This window comes from Aphelocoma coerulescens, chromosome 2 (assembly GCF_041296385.1).
Source record: "Aphelocoma coerulescens isolate FSJ_1873_10779 chromosome 2, UR_Acoe_1.0, whole genome shotgun sequence".
Lineage (NCBI taxonomy): Eukaryota > Metazoa > Chordata > Aves > Passeriformes > Corvidae > Aphelocoma > Aphelocoma coerulescens.
In genome coordinates this window covers 26,487,233-26,510,581 of record NC_091015.1, presented here as the reverse complement: position 1 = coordinate 26,510,581, position 23,349 = coordinate 26,487,233, and the positions used below count along the sequence as shown (strand labels likewise).

Here is a 23,349-nt window from a genome sequence, read left to right as displayed (position 1 = left end):
CTTGCTGTACTGCAAACACAGATAATCCTGATACTTCTCAAATGTGATACAGGGAGATCCTGCATGCCTTTATCCACGACTGCAACAAGCAATCGATTCAGTGACCCTGAATTACTGCACACACATGCAAGCCTCAGAATACAGTCTTTGCCGAGCATCATACTGGCTCTGTTAGACTGATGATGAGATGATTAAAGCCTGGAGAAATAAGGAGTAATTTCATAACAACAGCACATTAAAATAAAGTTTACTTTCCACCCAACTACTTAGATGTTAAGTACCCAAATATGTTTGTTTTCTCTGATTAGGACCTGGATGCTTATCAGATTGCAGGGTCAAACAATTAATGTTTGTGTGCCTAAATGTTGGAGAAGCAAGCACTTCCTTGCTTTGTCTATTTTATTTAGGTCATGATACTCTAACAGTTATTCATGAGCACTCTTAATTGTTTTGATTAAATTATTGGCAAGTGATGGGTCTACAGCACCCTTTCAGTCCTGGAGCCTGAGGGCATGTGTCTGTGGGTGGAGCACAGAGACCTTCTGCCATTCCCGCTCATTCCACAGGCTGCCCACAATTTGGAGCAGATGGTACGTGTCAGCTTGAGCATGGCAGTCTGGCATGCAGCTTGCATGCAGCAGGGCTCATTGGTTTCAGCTCAGCATTAGCCAAAGGCTTCTGGACCAGAGCTGCTATACCTGTTGCCACCTTTGGACATGGGTCATGGTGTCACTGCCTGCCACCACTGCTAACTATAGCTGCAAGTTTTGTGGCACAGAGACTACTACTTTGTTATGATGGGTTTGTAACAAAATCCTTACTAAAGCATCTCAGTCTGATGAAAGCCTCTAAAACTGAGCAAATAATAGCACTACCTGTCAAATTTACTTGGTGCAGTGGTCAGAAATGGCAGATAAACATCTTATTTTAAGCACTGCAAATGAAATCTGATCTAGAGAAGCACTTACTCAAAATGTCACGCAAACTAAAGCCTTCTGTAAGTGTTGCAGTTAGTCAACTCCTAAAGCATCTTTGAAGGTGAAGTCACTTCTGTCTAGCAATTACCTGGGGAACCTGGCTGTGAGGGACAAGTTCAGGCATGTTGGTCACGCTTCCTGAATTACTTCTGCATATAATCTCTCTGATATTATCTGATACAGAACATAGGCGTAGTCTGGGCAGCTCAGCTCCATCCCCCTAAAGTGCCCCAGCCATTTGTCTAAGGACTTAAGCTTCTTGTTGCTGCACACTTCTCCAGGCAGAACCTCCTTCCTGCTGGAACCAAGACCAGGCCTCAGGAGTGAGGCTTAAGAGGTATCCAGAGGTGTTCCCACCTAACTCTATGCAGAAGTAGAAGAGATCCCCCAGGGATTGAGGTATGGGTTAGGCTGGGATTTTGGTGTCCTGGACTCTTCTCCTCACAGTGAAAGCACAACAGATAATCTACTTGATGGCAAGTTCTGGAAATACCAGAGTCAGACTTTAGAGAACCCACAGAGATAGCAAATTCCAGACTTGGAGAACAGGAATAGAAACACAAGTTATTCTCGTGCTGTGGTGGTGGTTTTGTGGTTTCTATGGCAGCAGTTCCTCAAACCAATGTATTTGATCAACCAGACTATGTGAAGCCACAAATGAATTAGAAATCAGTACAGATGCTGCAAGAACAATTATCTACAACTCAGCCTGTGAAGCTGGGTGTAGTAGTCATAGCTGCTTCTAAGAGAGTTGCAGATAGATCTCAAGTGTAGCACAGAGTCCAAACCCCCACAAGAAATGCAAAGGCCATGAGAACCAAGGCACAGTCAGAAGATCAAACACATCGAACCAAGAACACTTTAAAGCCCCAGATGAGAAAAGAACTTGCTTAAGCCCATCTTTTCTCAGAAGTCCATGAACTTAATTGTAATCAATTCAATTCAGTTCTCCATGATTTTAATGACTCAAAAGCCTGCTCACAGCCCAGTAAATTGGTAAGTGCTTTCCTAAACAAGCAATTTTTAAATTAAGGCCTTCTGAAAGCAAATGACCTCCATTCTGTGAGGAAAGACAGACACTCTAATGTTCAGCTGGTCCTGGGAAGACTCTGTAGAGACGGTCTCTACCCAGCTGACTTCCACATCAATGTCAGAGACAGGGAAGGGAAAAGGAGTATGAAGTGTCAGAGACAGACATTGAATTGCCAATGTTGGGAGGAATGTCTAGAGATTGTCTAGTCCAACTCCTTGGTCAGAGCAGGATCAGATGGAGCAGATTGTTGATGACTGTGGGTAGCTGGGTTTTGACTGTCTCCATGGATGAAAACCCCATTGCTAGCTCATGTTGACCTTCTCATCAACCAACACCCCCAAGTCCTTCCCCTCAGTACTGCTTTCAGTCCCTTCTCAGTCCAGCCTGCATTTCCACTTGGCATTGCCTCTACTCAGGTGCAGGACCTTGCACTTGGCCATCTTGAACTTCATGAGACTTGCACAGACCCACCTCTCAAGCCTGTGAAGGTCCCTCTGGATGGCATCCCTTCCCTCCAGTGTGTCAACCAAACCACACAGCTGGGTGTGGTCAGTGAATGTGCTGAGGGTGCTCTCAATCCCACTGTCCACGTTGCTGATAAAGCTGTTAAACAGTGCTGGTCCCAACATTGACCCCTGGGGACACCACTCATCACTGGTCACCGCTTGGACATTGAGCCATTGACCACAACTTTTTGAGTGCAACCATCCAGCCAATTCCTTATCCACTGAGTGTTCCATCCATCAAATCCATGTTTCTCCAGTTCAGAGACAAGGATGTTGTGCAGGACAGCGTGAAATGCTTTGCACAAGTCCAGGTAGATGATGTCAGTCATCGGAAAACTAATAGGCTTTTATGTTTGCCCATATCCATCACTTTCACTGATGTACCTTTTATAAGCAGTGTCACTGTGTAATTGGAAATAACTGAAAATTATTGAAAATTAATTAATTACTGCACATAGATGTGGAGATTGAGCAACTGAGAGGCACAAACAAACAGCTATCTAGTGGAAACACAGAAGATACCACAGGCGGGTCTGTATTTAAGAATGAGGGTGGAAGCATGGGCTGCTTTCACACTGTTCCTGTCTCCTACAGTAAATTACGGTAGAGATCCTAGTATCAGTAGCCTAGCTCTGCACTCATAGAGCATTAGGAAGAAGCTAAGATCACAGAGGAATAAATGAAACTCATTATAGACAATTTTTAATTCCCCTTTCTCTGAACAGACCTTAGTTTTCTGAAATTTCACATCCTGCTTTTGTCACCTGCAAGGTTATGCTGCTTGGTTTCTACAATTTTTTTCCATAAGTAGTCTTGTAGAGGAGGAAGGGTTGAGATAAGTGTTTTCCAGTCTCAGAGTCAAAACCTTAGTAACACTAAATCAGTATAGTTATGCCATCCTACAGTTGCTGACTCCTGGAGTATCAGAGGACCACATCTTGCTCAAAAAACAGCATCCCTGGGTCAATCACTTGCATCAGTGATGGGACATTTTATAATGCATCTTTATCCTGCCAGGAAAAATGGATTTATCCCAGAAAACTCATGTCAGCAGTTCTGCACAACTCAAGTCTAAATTTGGCCTAGTCTATTTATTTACAGATGTAAACATGAGATAACAAATGTTAAGCATGTTTTTCTCTCCGTGAAATGACTGGTGACTCAGTATATGTTCATGAACAATATGAAATTGAAGTGGAATTGATATTTTTTCTGAGATACAAAAACACTAACAGTGTTATAAGAGCAATCAAAATGAATTAATCACAGGTCCTAACACACTCTGGTACATTTTGTTGTAGAGATAATGAAAACACTCTGATCTCTCCAGTAAGACAAATTGTTAAAAGCATATTGCTTCTTGCATGTAGGACGTTTGCTTGTCATCTTACACTAAAATAATTCTACTTTAGCTTTTCTTTCTTTTTGCCCCGTAGGAAACATCTTCCAAGGATAATATCAGCATCTCAGCCATGTGGCACGTGCTTCTGCTTTCCCTTTGTGGGAAGCTGGGAGTGTTAATCATCATTAAATCAATGATGTCCATATACAAAAGTTCTTTCTAAGGAAGTACTTGTCAGTCATCCAGCCATGGGGGCAGAGGGCGGAAAACTGTTGATTTTAAACCTAAGGCAGTGGACAGTTGTATCCTGGGCTGTAATGATGGATTCCTTGGTGTCTGGGGCCTTTTACAGCAATTTAGAAGAATAACTGTTTTATATTTTGTGCCAGATAATACAGAAAGAGGCTTCACTCCTCACATAGAGCTCCCACAGAGACAAAAATCATGAGGTGAAATAATTTTCTTGAATTTGGACCAAATGTACTCTTCATTGCAAGTAGTTTGCACTGAGAACAGTTACATAACCCAAACAGAAAAGTCATGCCTATGGCTGTTTATCCATCATTTGCAGTGCAGCTAGGGAATTGCATGGTATTCTACATCCTTTATGGAAAAAAAAAGTTTGGTGGAAGGATCTCAGTGACTTATTGATTTCACATCTGATCCTGCATTTCTTGTTCACCTTTTAGCACTGGGAGTTTCAAATATACAAAAAAAAAAAGTTCATATCAACGAAGGAAAATTGGGCTCTTTTTTCCCTTCCTTCCTTTTTACACTAGGTTATGTTGAAATGGAACCAAATCAACAACTTCTAAACTATAAAACAACCCCAGGAAAAATTGCAGGATTTGGTGATCTTTTCCTCTGCAATTTTGGGATAGTGTGACAAATCTGCATTTTTTTATCAAAGGAGATTTTCAAAATTCTGAGTCAAACGAATAATGTCATGTGTTTGTAAGTATCAATAATCTAAGCCATCTGCAAAGGAATGGTTTTGCAAAGGCATCTCTTTCAGGACACTGTGGATTTTGTCACTGCTTGAGGTTTTGGCAAACCATCAATATCACTATAATTTTCTCTTATGAAATATAGTTTTTGACTGACATATTTTTTTTTGCCCTTAGCTAGCTAAAGTTTAAAAATACTGCATTTCTAACTCGGCAAATTCAAAGGTTAGGCTTTCTCCAAATTGCATATTAGATGCCAGTAATTCAGAAAGGTATAATGCAAGTTATCCGTGAAATAAAGAAACTTAAACAAACAAACAAACAAAAAAGCAATGTTTGCTGTATCAAGTAGCCAACATATTCTTTATATTTGGTCTGAAAGGAAGACTATGGAACTTTAGGAAGAGAAATAGCATCTTTAAGTACAGGTTCATTACAAATCTCTATTTTCACACTTGGAAAAAGCACAATGCTATTGCTAGTAGTGACAGCGTGTCATTTAAGTGTATGACATCTACCCCCTCCAAAAAAGTCTTAGAAGTGAGAACCACCTAAAATTTTCTATCCAAGACAAGCAAAGCTGTCACTTCCTAATTATTTGATTCATAATTGAAATCTCAGTTTCAAATGAGGAAGGTGATCTGTCTTAAGCCTTGCTCTAAGCAAAGGAGCATTCTGTTGCTAGCAGACTTTGTATGTATAAACACTGTCCTCAAATAATTCAGACTGTTAATTACTAATGGGGAAGTGCACCCACCTTTTGTACTAGCAGTCATTTCACAGACTGACACAGGGTACAATTATTTTGTTTTACAAATTAGCTCTGATGGGTGTGTCACTCTTCAGGGTTCTGTACAAGACAGCAAGAGATCCAGGTCATCATGGAAAAATCAGCTTTGCTAAGGGTTTGGAAAGATACAGTTAAAACCCAAGGGAAGGTATGCAACATTGTGACATCCCTTTAGTCTAAATAATGATTTGAGTTTTGTGGAAATAAGTCAGTTTTAAGAGATTTTAGGACTGAAAGGTGAAGGGCTATGTGGAAAACACGGCATACTTTGTTTTGAACTGCAGATGCTAGTAGATTCCACGCTAATGGCTGCAGCATTTCAGCCGTAAAGCAAGACTGGTGATTTCAGGACTGGCTAAGACATTGTGGCACCCAAGCCAGAATATGCATTTTCACATTTTCAGTGCCTTTTCTGTCCTCCCCCACCAAAGTCTTTGACAGGAGACAGGACACTCTGTCCCTCATACATGTGGTCCTGTTTGTCCCCCTCTACAAATCTGCTGCATGCAGGTCTCTCACCTAAGACACCAAAAACCATTTTCCAAGTACTACACTGAGCCTTCAGATGTGTGGGTGTAACTTCTACTGACTCACACACAATGTCTCCACAAGTATTGGGGCACTAATCTTAGGCCAAGTGATAGTTATTTTTAATCATCAAAGGCTAGAAGTGGTGTAGCCTCCAATGGGAGGAGCAAAAAAAGACAACTGGTATCACCTGAGAACAGAGGGAAGAATCTAAAACAAAAGCCTAAGAGACAAGACATGGGCTCTTTCTTACAAACTGTGCTCTGTGTTTCCACATTCCAAACACAAACATGGCAGAGAACAAAAGTTTTGAAACAGGAACAAAGTATGTCATTCTATCACAAGCTGTAGCTGAAACTCTTCTTCTCCCCCAGTCATATAGTTAGAATTAGAACTTCCCCCAAACTGTAATTCAGAATGGTGCAACTATGCATCTGCATTAACTATTACAGTGTGGAAATAACCATGTAGGCACAAATGTAAGAGCAACAGAATGTCCCAGAGAAAAGGCACAGCAGAGCTCTACACAGCTCCACAAAGGTCATCCTACCAACAATGCACAGCAGGAAACAAAACTGAAATGAAAACAAAATGGCCCCTTTATTGCTGAAGAAGCCCTCCTTGGTATGACTGACAATATTTTGGTATGTGTTATTAAAGTCTGCAACACACTTGGGGCCCTGGGTGCTGAGGTATTCCCACTATGACAGCTGTCTCAGTGTCTTCACAGGCAGACATTCAGAGGTCCATTCACCAGAGAACTACTTTGAAAACAGGCAGAATCTGATTCATATTTAGGGTCATAGGGTCATGGGGAAATTCAGTTTGGAAAAAAACCTTCTCTTCCAAAGAAGGGGTTTGTGGTTCTTTTGGGAAAATTTGTAGTCATCTCAGAACCACATGTCTTCTCTGACATTTACAGCCCTTTAAAGACTGACCACAGATACCCTCTCTCACTAGAAACTGAGGAATTAGATAAGTCAGCTCTGGAATTGGACATGCTGGTTCTTTGGATTGATTTTACTTAGGGAATTCTGTGACACTTGGAGTTCAGGGTCTTTCATTTCTTTTATGTCTCTGAAGAGCTGAATCCCTGCTTGAAAGTCAGTGCTAACAAGGTGAGGAAGTTTTTGTGGAAAAGCACCATTATAACTAAAAGAGAAAATTTTCTTCATTTTTTAAGTATTTCAACCATACTTTCTGGACTTTCCTAAACTTCTTGTAGTATTTCTTTTCTTTAGAGACTGAGCTCTAGTTTGGCTTCCACAGAGAAGGAAACTCAAGGACAAGGGAAAAGGAGGATATTAGTCATTCAGGCTTTTACCTCAGCCTGTTCCACACACAAGTCTTGTGGATTTGGGCGCTCAGCACCTTTAGAAGGCAGGCTGCTGGAGCAAAAAGCACATCTGAAGGAATTTATGTTGATTTTGAAAGAGCAGACAACAACAAAGGAACCAAATCAGGAAAAAAAATAAGGCAACTCTGGCCAATATCAGACACTAAATATAGCCTTTCACTTACCTCAATGCATCTAATTCTAAGATATGCATTTATGACTCCATCCATTTAGTTGAAAAGGGAAAGACCACACCAGGATAAGCAATGAAGAGTGGTCAAACACATAACTTAATGGCAGTGTATGGAAGCCACTACAAAAAAGCTAGGGGAGAATGAAACATTTTGTGGTGCAGCTGAGTAGCTGATTTCTGTACCCAATCCACCAATATTTTCCAAGCACGGACAGCTTTTCTTGAAATTAAAATACAGAACACAAATCCCCTTTCCCACAAAAAACCTGACAGTTTAGTAAAAAGATGGAACTAACCAAGTAAATCTGACTGCATGGCATTTTAGGAAAGGGACAGAAATAGCTGCAGCTACTGAAAGTGATACACTGCTGAAATATTTTTGTGATTATGCTAAAAGTCAATCTGACTCCTTGAAAGAACTATTAAATGGTTACTGCTTCCTCAAATAAAAGCTACTTCATATCTGCTCTCCTTCTTTAAAAATACACTGAATGTAGTTGCTTCAAAGTGTCAGATCTGTACTTCTCACTGTCCTTTTAAGACATTTGGAAAAGACATAGCTGACAAAGAGGAAATTAGTAGATCAGGAAATAATCCATAATAAATCAAAAGACAGTCAATGCAGTATTTTTTTTATTTCTGTTATCATTAGATTGGGTGTAGTAAAGCAGAATTCTTTACTTTCCAATCACAATGCAGAGCCCTCCAAATCAGAAAGTCACATTCAATTTGGTTTATTTGCATGAAACTAATACCTTTAGCTGTCTTCCTCCACCCCTCCTCTCCTGAAATGATGAATGTTTGAGGCTGAGATCCAGATACCTCAACCAACTTTAATAACCCCTCTTTAGTTCCAGAAGAAAGGAAATGGTTTGTAATACTCTAAAGTCCCTTGGACACAGATTATTTCTTTTCCTTCTGACTTCTGTCTCTGCAGATCAGCTCTAACCCAGAAGCTACGAGATCTGATAGAAGGGCTGTGCTGTACACATGCTAACAGGCCCTGCTGGAAGAAGGGGCATAAAGCTCAAACTATTACCTGCTAGCCCATCTACTGCAAACTCTGAGTTCTCATTTGCCTCACTTGACCAGATATGTTGCTGCAAAGTTTCAGATACTTCTTCAGGTAACTCTGGCTTAGAAAGCTTAGGTCAGACCACTGTGAAACAGAAACAACATCATGGGCAGAGATGACAAGTAGTGCAAATAATCCTCATAATTAATGGGTAATGTAGATTTTTATTTGTATGTTCAGGGAAAAAAACACATTAAGAACATAAAAAGCACTTTCTGAAAAAGACAGAAATATTGAGAAATATGGTTAGTGCTACTCTATCAATCAATGGTATGGGAATGTTCACATAGAAGGCCAGCCCCGGGCATTCCAGAAATCAATCCAGGATTGAGCGCATGTTGAGTCAGATCATCGATAACTGTGAGATACTATTTTTGGTTTTGTCACCCACCTAAACACAGACCAGCAGTAGCTGAGAGAAGCAGTGTGAACCACTGCTTAAAATTCTCCCAACTAAACCAATGGAGAGTCAATGAGATTTCCATGTTGTTGCTGGAATTCATTCCATCTCTGGATACTGCCAAACCAACCCAACTAGGGATGACTCATCTGCAGGGTTTCATGAAGTACTTCTGAAAGGCATGTGTCTTGCCTTTGGAATGCTCTGGATTACACCAATAGTATGTTATGCTCCAGCATGGGGGAAGAGGATATTCCTGACTCTTCCCTACAAAGATATTCCCAGTCTGCACTCTGCAGTATTAACTGCATGCTCCATTTATTTCTCACTACATAAGGAAAGCATTGAGCATTCATTCCTTTGGCAAATGATATCACCCTGTCATTCCAATTTTGCTTCTGAGACAACAATTTTTGCTTGCATAGGAAAACAAATGAAAAAATTGTCCAATCCCTCATTCTTCCCTGTTTTCCTATTTCTAACTTTGTGGTAAAGAGATGTATGATGAGCTACAGAGGAAAAAATTTGGGAGTCACAAGTAAAATACTGTCAGCACATAAAGCAGAAAAATAAAAACCCAAAGAAGGGCAAAAATAAAACATGTAGAAAAAAAAAAATTCCATAGGAGGTGAGAGTTCTAGAAGCCAGCAGGACTGTTTCATTTTAGAAAGCATCTGATAGAGCACATGGCAGTACACATGAATTAGTGAGCAAACATGTGCACTTGGCTCATTGTCATTTTTCCTTTAATGCATAATAACTAAAATTGAACCCAGTATTTGTAGCACAACACGTTGTAGAGCTATGAAATTTACTACTACTTAAATTGTATTAATGAGCCAACAATTTCATATGACTTGAAATTGGGTAAGAATTTCATATTTACAGAATATACCACCCCTCACATTTGAGGACTGAAATCAAATGTTTTGCTGACTGGAGTTAGGCAAAGATGTCCTTGCCAATAGATTTTTACATCATTGTCTGTCATGGCTGATAGACAACTTTAGTTGAAGCTCCTTGGTTCTGTCAACTTTCAGCATTTCACATTCTCCTATGTTAGATTAAAAACAGTCCCAGAAAGAGGTAAAGAAAATGAAGAAATTCCATGGTACTCATCTCACTTAAATCTGGATAATATATCAGGAAAGACAGGAAAACATTAAGGGTTCTAGCTTCAAAAATTTACCAAATTAGCACAATTGGTATCTGAAGTTCTCCCTGCTGCACTCCAGCCAGCTCTTCAGCTGTCCAGAGATGCTTCACAGATCTATCTCTACTAATGTTACCAGAATTCCTGAGGTGAAATTTCTTAGCAGTTTCTCAGAAATGGCTTCAAAAACCTGTTTATTGATTTGGCTTCTCAAAGTGGCTTGCAAAAGCTCATTGACAGTCACACCTGAAATGAGTTTCTACTTCCTTGTACCTTGCTCTCTGAGCCCCAAGAATTGAAAGGCAAAAGGTATATTAGTCAGCATCTGTAGGATTTATTGAGACCACTTTTTGTGGAAAGTCTTTGGGAAGGAAAATAGAGGCCTATTGTGGAAATTTGAGTACACTCAATTATTTGAGTATACTTGAAGTACTGTGTTTATCATATCTGGGCAACCTAGCTGTAACAATAAGGTGTGTGTTCATCTCTAGCTGTTGGGCTGGACTGTTGTAAGGTCATGTATTTGGCGAAATAAAATTGGGCCTCTCTCTCAGAAGGCCTAGAGAAATAACTGGATCAGGACTGAATAAGGGAATGCTTCTGTAGCAAAATGGTAATATAAATGATATGGGGCTGACTAATAATACAGTCTGTTTCCACTAACAGAATAACATGATGATCTATAGAACTGAAATCCAGACTCTGAGCTAAGATGCTATTTTTTTCTTATTTTCCATCTGAGTCAGTTAGAACAAAACCTGTGTTCAAGAGACCAAGTTGTGTACTTTTTGCTTCCCCATTTAATCATATGTGGGTATTCCCATCTGATCTGAAGATGCACAGAAGATATTCCACATCGAAAGCCCTATAATGGTGACTCAAAGGCAGATCCAACTCATAATGGATTTAAATGCAAATTATCTATGGTCAGTTTGAAAAGAAAGTAAGTATTTCCCATGGGTAGAACTGATGTCCTTTAGCTGAAAGAGCATGAATCCAGGATACGTGTGCAAGCACAGTGTCATATGTGTCTCTCAATTCACAGGTTTTAAAGCTCCATTTCTAAAAAGGGGCACATCCAACAATGTGAGGATTAGACAGAAGCTCAGCCATGCCAAATTCCTGGCCACCATTTTGTCCTATGTGTGTTTTTCTAATGGCAAGGGTAGCCTGTCTCATTGCTTTCAATGCAGTGAGTCATACATCCTCTGGTTAAGTGTATCTAGATAGAACTTTAAATTAATGGAGCAAACTGTTGTCTTTAGTCAATCTTCCTCTGTGTGCTTAGAAGGGCTACCCCAAATCTGCTCATTATCTTGCAAAATCAATCTAGTTTAAGGATTATCCTTCCTAGAAATGCCATCTCTTCTCTTGAAAATTTTGTTCAAAACATTAAGCAGCATGTACATCATAGAAGAATCTGAACATGGGATCTGAGCTAAGGCCTTAACCAGTCTGAAAGAACACATTGGCTGCCGAATACGATATCCAGGCAAATACAAGTCCTCATTTCAAAGGTAATACACAAACACACACACACATATATATATACACGTACATAAATCTGTATGGCACATTTGCAGGCCTAAACTCCTTGTGAAGTTGTTTTTCAGTATAGCAAATTAGAAAAATATGCCCAGAATTAAAGGTTACTTAATTGGGTTGAAGCAGCAACTTCAATTCCAGCAACTCCCTCCCACTATGTTACATCTGATAATGTACCCAAGTCCAAACATAAACTTAGTTCAAAAAGATGTTTGGTCCTTGAATGTAAAATGACACTTAGCTTACACAATTAGACAGGTAATACATATCCTTCCAAGAGAAGCAATTTTTACCACAGAATTATCTGCGTTTTACTAATCTCTGATTGTTAAGTTTTACTTGCTGAAACTTTTCCATATGGCTTTTTGAATACCACTGTCCTGTATTTAATTACTACAGAAGGATATTAATGAAGAGATTTGAAATTTGGCCCAAGCCCTGTTCCACAGTTTGGACAGTTTGATGGAGATAGAGCCAGTGAGCTGAACACTTCCGTCAATACGAGGCTGTGCCACTTCACACACAAAAGCAGTGGCAAAAGAGGACTAAACAGACATACAGAAATAAACCACTCAATTATTTTTTAATTGTCCATAAACTTCTAAACCAGGGTGACTGTAAAGTAGCACTGAGTGAAGTGAAGCACTATTTTGCTGACCTAAAGGACAGTCAAACAGAAATTAGGAATTGGTGGAGTAGTTCTTGTAATCGAGACCATTCTGATCAAGCTGGAAGTCAGACGCATGTCCAAAAATGTGATGTTTACTACTCAATTTTAAAGGCAAAACATTGATACTGAGCAGAACCAAGGCAAGGGTAGGCAGCTTGAGTGCAGAGGATGCGAGGAAGTTAACGTGGGTGGGAAAGCATGTGTTACTGCCTGGATGAGGAAGTGGTACACCACAGTTACTTCATAAGTGCGAGGGATTTATGAACTAAATCTCCTAGGGACTGTTTTAAATAGACAAAGAACGACATGCAGCCCTGACAGGCTTTTGTTGGAGAAGGCTGGTTGCTTTCTAAAAACACTGGACTGTCACTTGTACTTTTACTAAAAATGCCTATTTTTAACCTTAACCTTTTCATATAAACAGCGGGGAGATGCACTATGTAGTAAACTCTTTTGTCTAACATAAAACCAATGGCTTCCTCAGTCTTACCTGACAATGGAACACATACTCTGGTGTGGTTTTCTTGAACTTCATGTTCCATACCAAGGCTACCCCATCCGGTTCATGTGGAGCATCTTCATTATTGTTATAAGATGCAACCATCAATTCAGGGTACTAGAAAGGAAAAGAAAATACAAATGAAATAACATGGATGATGAAAAACCTACACAAAATCATATGAGACAGAAATAATCTACACTAAACGTGCAATATCTGGTTTTAATTATTATACATGCTAGTTCAATCATATTATTCTGCTTCATTTTGGTTTTACATTTTACTCATCCCTAACATCCTTAAAACCCCAGATACTTGCTCTGTATCAGTTACTCTCAAATATCACAAGGGCAATGTTATTTTCTGCAGGTATTTTCTTAAGAAAAGACAACTAACACAATATTTATAAAGGGAATGAAAAGGAAGGAAGAGGGAAAATCTGAAAGCTTGAATAATTTTAATGTATTTTCTTAACTATCTCTTCAGGGACAAACTGCTGTCTTAATTGATTTTGATAATAAAACACTACAACTATAGGGTTGACTTGCTTTTATTCGAAAATTCACTTTTTTTTCAGCATTCCTGAAAACTATTCTTTCTTATTTCATTATGCACTCTTATGCACTTATGCATGGAATCAACGTGAAAGCTCTTCTTGATGATTCAAATGGCAAACAAAACATTTTCTTCACAGAAGCTCAATTTTGCAAGATGCTGAGGTCATCTTGTAAAGCACAGGGTGACCTTGAATTCCACTGACTCAGTGAGATTGATGCAATAAGCACTCTAAAATCAGATCTACACGTTCTTGTATACCCATTATCCACTGCTGTATAGGAGTAGATATGGAACACCCATATGTATTTGCTTTGTTTATATATACCTATCTATATATACATAATATCAAATGTGAAAAATCAGAATTTCACACTGTCTTGATGACCTTGCATCATGTTAAAACACCATAAGAAGTACTAATTTATCCACAAAACATCAATTAATTTCTGTCTACATAGTAACTCCCAGTTGTCTACTCTCACATGTTTGACACTAGGCACCTCTGGTAACCTCTGTCCTTCCCTCTATATATTTGCCCATTTAGAGGGATAGGGTAGTGGACATTATAGCATGTCCAGAGAAAAGCATGTGGCTTCTGCAGAACAACGAGTCAGCAGCTCAGGTTCTGCAAGACCTACATTCTCCTCCTGTAAACCAGAAATGCTTTCTCTCAAAATTTCTCAACAATTTCCTCAATTTATGCAAATTATTGTCACTTTTTGTCTGTCCCAGGTAGATTCCTGCCAAGCCATCCACCACTTTACAAGAGAACAGTGAAGCTAGTAGATGCAAAGGAAGCAGGACAAAGAAACTGCCATTTGGGAGCTGTGAATTCGGTCCAAATGCACTTTAACAATAAAAAAAACCCCAAACCATCACTCTTTATATCATTACTATTGGGGTTTGAACCTCTCTGCTCTCAAAATTCATTTGGAAGAAATAATGCACACAGCTGTAACGTCTGCCACCAGCAGCTGTTACTTCCCACTTTCTGTACACTTCCATGGATAATGTATCAAAGAGCTGATGATTTTTCTATCCAAGCTCATCGCTCCAAATTAGCCTGGCCCCATGTGTGGAAGAATCAGCAATGACACATGGCCACCATAGCCTCCCTTTTCCCATTTGAAGGAAGCTCTGACTAGGTTGTACCTACATCCCTCCAGACCCTGGCTGCTGGCACACCTTGTAAGGACAATTTAGCACCCAATTCACTTGCATGGGATTTAGAGGATGCAGTAGACCAACCACATCTTTTCCCTCATCAAGACCTGAGGGTGGATTAATCCCACACCTGAGATACCACCTCTCTGGACACAGTTGTGCCAACCATGCCCTCAACTGCTCTCATCCATCTCACCCATCTCCTCTCCCACTCCTGCAACAGAGCTTATAACCACTTCTGAACAGCGAGCTCAGCTTCTCCTTTGAACCTTTTCATCCCACACTGGCCCATGTCCAAGCAAACAGAGTGTGCAGCAGGCTCTTGGCAGGCCATCACGTTTTGGCTGAACAGGTTGGGTATCATTCACGCGAGTGGCTAAGCCTGCAGTCATGAAGGGGCAGATACCTGGGCAGGCAGAAGCAACAACCCCTCCTGCCAGCATGACTGTAACCAGCTAGGGTGTGTGACCTGCTCCAAAGTACCAATTTTGAAGCACTTTGGGGCTGGCTCATGCTCCTGGGAAGTTTAGTGAGCATGGTTAGCAGCACGTCTGGCCATAAACAAACACTGACTGAAATCTTGTTGGTCTATTGGTAGGTTTTGCAATCAGTTTATGTATTTGACTGGAAACACAGTTTAAAATTTACACATGCTGGGGTCATACCTAGCTGGGTAACACCATTATGAGGCTTTTTGACCCTTAAAAAAACAGAGCTAAATGCAGCACCCTAAATCCTCTCTGGCATTGCACACTCCAGTGCTCCACTCAATCTACTTCCACTTACACAGTTTCAGTCCTCACCAGGTACCCAGACGTCCTGCAACTGAAAACAACATGAAAACGGTGCTGTGCGAAACCTCATTCAAGGCTGTTGCCCGAGAGTCAAGAAAGACACATCGCCATCCCCGAGACCATGGTTTTCTTGGCTTTAGGCTATCTAAGTTAGCTCCCCTCCCATGCACAGAGTAAGGTGATAACATTCTTTGTGTTTACTCTCAGTCTGTTGGGCCTTTCCCTAAGATCCTTAAGCACCTAAGCCATTTTCCTGTTGCTCTGTGAAAGAATCAAGGGGCTAGAGAGTTATCTTGAACTATGAATGGTCCCACATGTTTGAGACCATATTGTACATGTGACTGGGAACAGAATAACTTGTTTAATCGATGTATCAATGTCCTTTGTTTGATTAAGCTTCTATTTACCTCCAGGCTGTTTCGCAGCAGTAGTTTTATCTCAGAAAATTGAGCAATGTGTTCTGCAGTTCCCATGATTATTCAAGTTATTCTTTGGCACAGTGGACACTGTCATGTCCTGGAGCATGTGTGAGCAGCAGAGCTAGTGGTTAGGTGAAATACCTCTGTCTGGCTCCACCTCCTGTCCCATGGATACAACTCAAAGCAGGAAAGCGAGGAGGCAAGTCCCTACTCCCAAGCTACTGTAGGGCAGCATGCAGAAGCCCCCCACACAGAGGAGCCCCTGCCGGGATGCCAGGGAGCTGAGCATGAGGAGTTAACAAAGAGGAAGGCAGGCGGGGCCACCCTGGAACAAAGAGGTGGGAAGCAGAACATGCCTTCAAGCCCCAGGGGCTGAACAATTACATTTGGCAGTGCTCTTCTGAGGCGGCTTTTTTTCTTGCTGCCCTGGGAATACAGTAAGAGCTGCCTGTTAGGAAAATATCAGATAAGAATTCCATGTAATTTCCAGCCCCTGAACAAGTGAACAGTTTAAGATAAGTGTTTCCTCAGGCTTATATTTGATTTCTGTGGAAATCCATATGTGCTTAAAGGCCACCCACATCACAATAGTGCATACCTGTTGCTAGACTGATATTTTCTATGAAAGCAAAGGTATAAATCCTTCATTTCACGCATGGGGTGCAAGATAGCTATTACAAGAAGCCTCTCTGCAGCTGGCTGTTGTGCACCCCCCAGACCTCTTCAGCCTACCAGTCACACTCACTGGGACCCCCCGACCCTTCTCCTCTCTGCTGCCTCCACGTCCTGTGTGCAGTCAGCTGCCGCCTTGCCTGGGAAGTACCCAGAGGGATGGAAGCAGCTCTGCTGCCATTTCAAGGGGAAAGAGAGAAGCACAGACTCAAAGTCCCTGTGCTCCTTATCCACTGCCTCTCTCCAGTCTGCACACATCATTTATGTACTTGACCTTGAGCACTCGCTCTGTTCATGTGCATATCTAATGTGGTGCAGAAAGTGCTGCTCCTTCTAAGATTAGGCAAAGCTTGTTCTTAACACTGGGCTGAACTACATCTATAGCACCTTTGCTGCCCACACCAGGCTGCACCAGGTCTCTGGAGACCCTGAGGCTGGGTTTTGGGCCAAGTGGGCAGACTGGCTTGTGCTCGCATTTTTTAGCTCCATGTCCTCTTGGAGCAGTTTTGTTGCATCTGTATTGTGGATTTAGGAGCAGAGTGTCCTTAGTTCTCTCCACAGGGAAACCAGATGCTTTGCTCCAGGCCAGAACCTAGGAACAGGCTAACAATGATGAAACAGGACAAGGGGGGCTGGAGTAAAACCAGAACTAAATTAATTTAACAGGACCTGTGATGATGTCTGTGTGTGCTAATCCCAGCTCTCCAACAGAGTAACTAATTAACCTGGTTTCTGTACTTTGCTGATGTGATTGTATTGGTTTTGGAGAGTTTAAGCCGGTCTATCATCAATTTTTTTCTGCAATGACTGCCTTGCAGTGCACAGAAACTGGTAAACTTCAGGCATGTTGCTTTGGCATGCCCCAGGGCAGCTGCAGTCTCCTCTTCCATCACTTGAAGAGAGGACCCAGCAGTTTTTGAAAGACTTCTTTTCAATCTTTTCAAACTGTTCAGATACATTCACCTTTTTATTTTTAGAATATTAGAAAAATTAATTTTATTTCTCACCATTATTTTTAAAATTGTATATACTACTATGTATAGTTATGCATATTTAGTAAATTAATTTTAGTTAGTTTAATTTTAAACCTTTTGTCCTAAAAATGTTTGCATAGGCTGAAGTAGTGAAAGGGAGAGGAAAAGTAAAGACTTCATCTTGGTAGGTTTGTTAACCTAGGGTTTAAACACAACATCCTGATTTTGAAGACCAAGTAACATATAAAAAAAAAAAAATGACAGCTTCATTATTGTCCATTACTCTTCTTTACAGAGAAATGTGCTTTCACTCACACAAGGCCCTGCTGTTATCTCAAAAATAACATCCTGCTCTGCATAAAGAAGAGCACACAGAGGCTGCCCATAAGTTTTATTGGGAGAAGTGGAAGTGATATGGAAATATGTCTCCCAACTTCACATCTTACCTGAAGAGACCAATCCATGCAGGTGACGACACGATGCTTTGACCAGTGCTCATCATAAAACTGCCGGTTAAAGGAAAGGTTGGCTCCTGCTTGAACATCTCTGTGTGAATTCAAACAAAGTGATACATTTTCAAGTATCAGGGTTCAAATGCTGTGAAAAGCAGTGCAAAAGTTTTTGACTACTTCTCAGATCTCTGCTCAGCCTGGGGAGTCTGCCACCTTGATTTAATTGCTCTCACTGACTGTCTGGCTGAAAATGATGCAACAAGGAACACATTTTAGATCTGTTTCACAAAACCACATTTCTTAATTTCTCACTGTCTGCCTGACTCTTCTGGGTCACTCTGGGCTCTCTGCCCTCTTTGTCTCTCAGGATGAACCCAGCCCTGGCATTCAGTTCCCCCTTTTCTGAACCTTCACCTCCAAGCTATAACCAAACCTCTCACTTTTGACTCCTGAAATCTTAAAGGTACAGCACCTCCTCCCAGAGATGGAGACAGCAGATGCTGTGTGACACTGCAAGGACAGGCTGAAGCTCAGTGCTGGTCCCACACTGCCACACTGATGCACTCAGCTGGTCCATAGGGATGGTGTTCTGGGTTAACCTCCAGTAACTTCAGCGCAATACAGCTCCTGATTTGCCATGAGGCCTCGACAGATACATAGCTGTTACAACCTATATATTTCCTCTCCAACTAACAAGTTTTACTGCTTTGCTCCCATATCAATTGCTGAAAACAAAACTTGTCACTTCTTGTCTTAGCTGTTTAGATTGCAAATGCTTTGGGAGATCATAATTTTATCCTCACAATGCATGGTATAGTGGGATCCATTACAGACCTGAGGCAGTAGTAGAATATAAACAACACTAATTTGAATCTGTGAAAATATCATAAGCACATACATGTACACCACTGGAATGTACACATTTACATGTACATGTGTATACACACATTTATCTATTTCAGTTATTTGTTCAGAATTTTAAACTTCACCCTAAAAATGAAACAAAAAATTAAACCAGCTGAATAATATGTCAAGTTAAAAAAAGAAACAAAAACCCAACCCCAGATCAGTCAAGCACAAAGCTATTTCACAATACAATTTCAGATGACAAAGTGACCCAGGCATTCACAGAGAAATTTTGAGCTTTTCTTAACTGTAAAAATGTTAAATTCTGTTTAAAGTTAAGGCTTCCTGTTACTTGAATTCTCTTTATAAAACTCATTTTACAAAAGCAAAAAAAAACCCCAAACTGACCCATCTTTCTCTTCTACATCTCTGCCACTGTAGTCAAAGAAGATGTCTGAATCTTCAGCCAAAGCTCGCTCAATTACACGTATTGTGCGGTCAAAAAATATCAGGAATTCTTCTGAATGGAGAACTTGTTGCTTTTCTTCCTCTGTCAGTTCTCTAGGAGGAGCTTGGAAAATGAAAAGATATAGTTAAGAGTATGACATTTCACCCCTTTCCCAATGAATCAACATCTTCAGTGGGTTTCTTCTGACATGAAAGCTTGCTGTAGCAATGTCAGGAGAAAAATCAAAGCTTTACTCTTAAAATCATGACTAAGAAGTTTTTAATATGTCTAAACATACTCCTGTATATTCCCAGAATGTAGCCTTTACATAGACGAGATCCTATATCTAATGTATTTATTATTCTGAAATGGAAAATTCTTAAACCCCCCAAATTAAATAAACGCCATGTTCCTATTTCAGGAAATGGCCATGACTGACGTTTAGGCAATACCTAACTGGAAAAGCAGAACATTTATGTAACAGAGGACCTGTCAGAGGAGCTGAAGATAAAATAATCTTCTTAACTTATACTACAGTTCTTTGTATTAAAAGGGCTCACATAATCTCTCCCTTCACTTCTTCCAATTTCTACTTGGTGTCACTGATAAATTCTGCCTTTGCTTCAGAGCTTTTGTGAAGTAATGAACTGAATAACCAAAGATATTCTCTGAGGCAGAAAAGCTGAAAGCAACCAGCCAACACCAGTTTCTTTAAGGCAGCGTTATTCCCTGCAGAGGAACCCTAAGACCCAGAGCAACCAATGTCACTGAGCCATGGGCAAAGCTGCCCTGGGAGGGAGAGGGGGTGTCTTAGACAGCAGTAAGAATAGCATGTCCCCCACAAGATGAAGTTGATTCTTTGCATGTACACAGAGATGATAAACCTTTACTTCCAATATTTCCAGTTTGGCCCTTCATTTGAAAAATACTGTTTATAGAATGCACCAATGCAACGTCTCCATCAGTTTAATGACAGGTTGGTAAATTATAACTCAAATGTGAGAATCAGGGGGAATGAAAGTTGAGATGCTGCTGTTACTACAGTACAAAATTCTATTCTCAATTACACTATCAGGGTCATATTGATATTGTGGCAATATTGTGTATCAATTATGCATTTTCCCACATGTGCTTTTGAATCATCATTTTGGTTATACTTCAGAATTACCTGTACTTCAAGAAATTGCATTAGTATCTTTACAGTTACCCCAAACCAACCCTGCAACTAGCCTGAATTCCGAGCATAAAAAGCTCTGTTGACAGAGAATTTTGTTGCAAATTTATAATTATGAACACAAACAACATATCATAAACAGATTTATTGCAAAATTACAGAGAGTCCTATGTAAGAGTTTAACAAGTGATCAAGGGTCTCCTGCATTTGGCTTTACACTACAGATTTGAGGTGTTTACCTGTGAAAATGACCTTGCAGTCTCCCTAGGCCATACTGGGTTAAAACATCAGCAGCCAAAAAGGGAATTCAGCAGTTCAGAGAACACCCACTATACAGCAAAGTTTAACTCCCAGCCCTGTCATACATATCTCAATGTTTAATTAAACAATGAGTGACACAGTTTCAAGCTGCAACTCAAAATGATTTTCTAGTTTCTCTGCCGTGCCACACAGTTGCTTTCAGTGATCAGGGCGACGTGGCCCTTGCTAACTATCTGATTTGCCTGTGCTTCGCACTGGATTCATGCACTCCAGTGCCCGAGTACAATGACAGGACCAGGCCCCAGGGCAGGAACGGATGGAAAAGCACAGCAGCAGGCAGGAGGAGTGACATGGTCATCACTCCTGCAGTACTCAGCTCCCCCTGCTTTCAGAGTTGCTGCGGTTGGGAGAGGCTGCTACCACCACACTTTGCCTCAAGTTTGCCTCAAGCGGTCAAAGCGTTAGCTCTGAAAGACAAAATCTCTGCACTACACCTGAGCTAAACAGAGAGGGTAGGAGGAGCAATTTGGCCCTCAGGACACAGAGCAGCTAAGAAGTTAGAAACGCTAGCCTTTGATGATCTCCTGTAGCCTTGGCCCTATGTTTCCTACCAGCAGTTAGTGGTTCCTGTGGAGCTCCACACATCCAGAGAATATCTGCATCCCCCACATGGTCCCCCTGAGTAGCAGAGCGACAATTACCAAGCAGGAGCACGATTTGCCCCTAAATGCTTTACACAGAAGCAAAGCATGTGGAAGAAAAAGAATGACTAGCAAAAAGTACAGCTTGACCTATTGCAGCATCTACTGCTGAATAGTAATTGGCACTGAGGGAACTCATCTGGCAAGGAAGCCTGTAATGAGGCAATATCCCATCGTCACCACTAAAGCACTGCTTTCCGAGAATCAAAGACAACAAGCATGACAATGCAGCAAAATGGCATAAAGAGAGGGAAAATAACTGCAAAGGCAACTGGAAAACTCATTTAAAGCTGCTCCAAATGGTAAAAATTATTTTCTAAATCAAATCCTCTCTACAGCTTGGAATATAAATTTATTACTCAGCCATTTGCTGACTATAACTGCAAAGAAAATACAACCCAAAATCAATAGAAATGGAAAGGCAAAAAATAAACAACTTGGGAGCTGTGGAGTGCTCACAAGCAATGGTGGCACACATGACTGTAGCTCTACCTCAGCAAAATCTCCCTTGCAGTTAGCAATGATCTGTGGGAGGCCGGCAGTCTATTAAACCATCAGGAACACCTTGGCTAAAGTTTTTAGGGCATAAATCAGCTTACCTCATTCATCTGACTGACACACCAGATGCCCCCTGGCGAAATTAAGCTTCATATTTTAGCCTTATTTTCTTCTTTCATTCGGCCGCCTCTGAAGTTTTATTTGAGGCAATCTCTTCTTACAAGAATGTTAACATCATTACTTTTTCCAGTCTAAAACATTGCTATAACTACTGTAAATACATGAAATATAAGCAAAAAGCCCCAAACAGACAGGTTTGCTCTTTCAAATACGGAGGTTTTCTAACCATTTATCTTTCAGAGCCATTTCCATTTTCTCCTTGTTCCTTCTCCCTGTCTGTCCATTACCTCAAATAAAATAAAAAGAATCTATGTAATTTTCTGCAATTTTTCTTCCGATCTGGGAGCTTACAGTGACTTTGATCTCAGCTTTCAAGAGACACAGGCTCTCTTCAAGGAAAACTGAGAAACTTAAGTAGCTGATCAAAGTGGTTTTTTGTTTTGTTTTGTCACAGAGACCTATGTGATATGACAATATTTTCAGAAATTCCCTGCAAGAATACAGCATTTGTCATCAAGTATCTGCTCTCCCTGCATAAAACCCAAACCAACCACATCTAACCTTCTGTGCTGAACAAAGCCCAGTGCAGTGTGTAGTTTACCACTGCTAAATGTTACATGCTTATTGCCTGGCGTGCAATGAGAACTCCTGCAAAGGAAGCTCCATAGTTTGCTCATTTCGACACCACAGCTTCCTAAGGAACTGTTGTGCCTGTGCTTTGATCCCACCTGGAGGAGCTGAACCCATCTGTGGCCCTGCACAGCTCATGGCAGCAGGACCCATGGTGCAGCCAACAAGTCCTGCCTAACAGGACCAGCAGGCATCCCATCTGTCCACGAACACACCGAGATGTCAATGGGATCCTGCACCCACCAGCAGCCTGCCCTCCAAGTGGCTCTGGTATGATGTCAACAACATGTATCAAAGAAGCCCTGTGTTCATGCTGATGTATAATACTGTACAAAATAAAATGGAATTTACATTTAAAATTAAATTGCTGTACAGAGCAATATATGCACAGAGGACACCACAGGGAAAGAAATTATGAGGTGTATCTGTAATGAAAGATATTATATACTTGTGCTGGAACAGGAAGGTCTAGAATATGAAACAATAATTGAACATGATGTGAACACAGCCAATTTATTCAAGACTTATTTACAAAAAGTAGGAACATTTTATCATTTCATGTGACTTAACATAATCCTCAGAAATACCATATTTCGCATCAGGTCCTTTGTCCATAAATTTCTTTGGACAAAACAGAAAGAAAC

The 23,349-nt window shown here is 40.6% G+C and overlaps 1 protein-coding gene across 3 annotated transcripts in view; it reads right to left on the bottom strand.

The window, feature by feature from the left end:
* LOC138106369 (cytoplasmic dynein 1 intermediate chain 1) overlaps positions 1–23,349 on the bottom strand; it is a 192,141-nt gene that overhangs the window by 57,990 nt on the left and 110,802 nt on the right. For all 3 annotated transcript variants that reach the window (XM_069006876.1, XM_069006878.1, XM_069006877.1), the window contains exons 8-10: positions 19,282–19,444; positions 18,022–18,121; positions 12,986–13,111 (exon numbers count right to left, since the gene is read on the bottom strand). In XM_069006876.1, the coding sequence (XP_068862977.1) occupies positions 12,986–13,111; positions 18,022–18,121; positions 19,282–19,444 (389 nt within the window). The remainder of the gene's footprint in view (positions 1–12,985; positions 13,112–18,021; positions 18,122–19,281; positions 19,445–23,349) is intronic.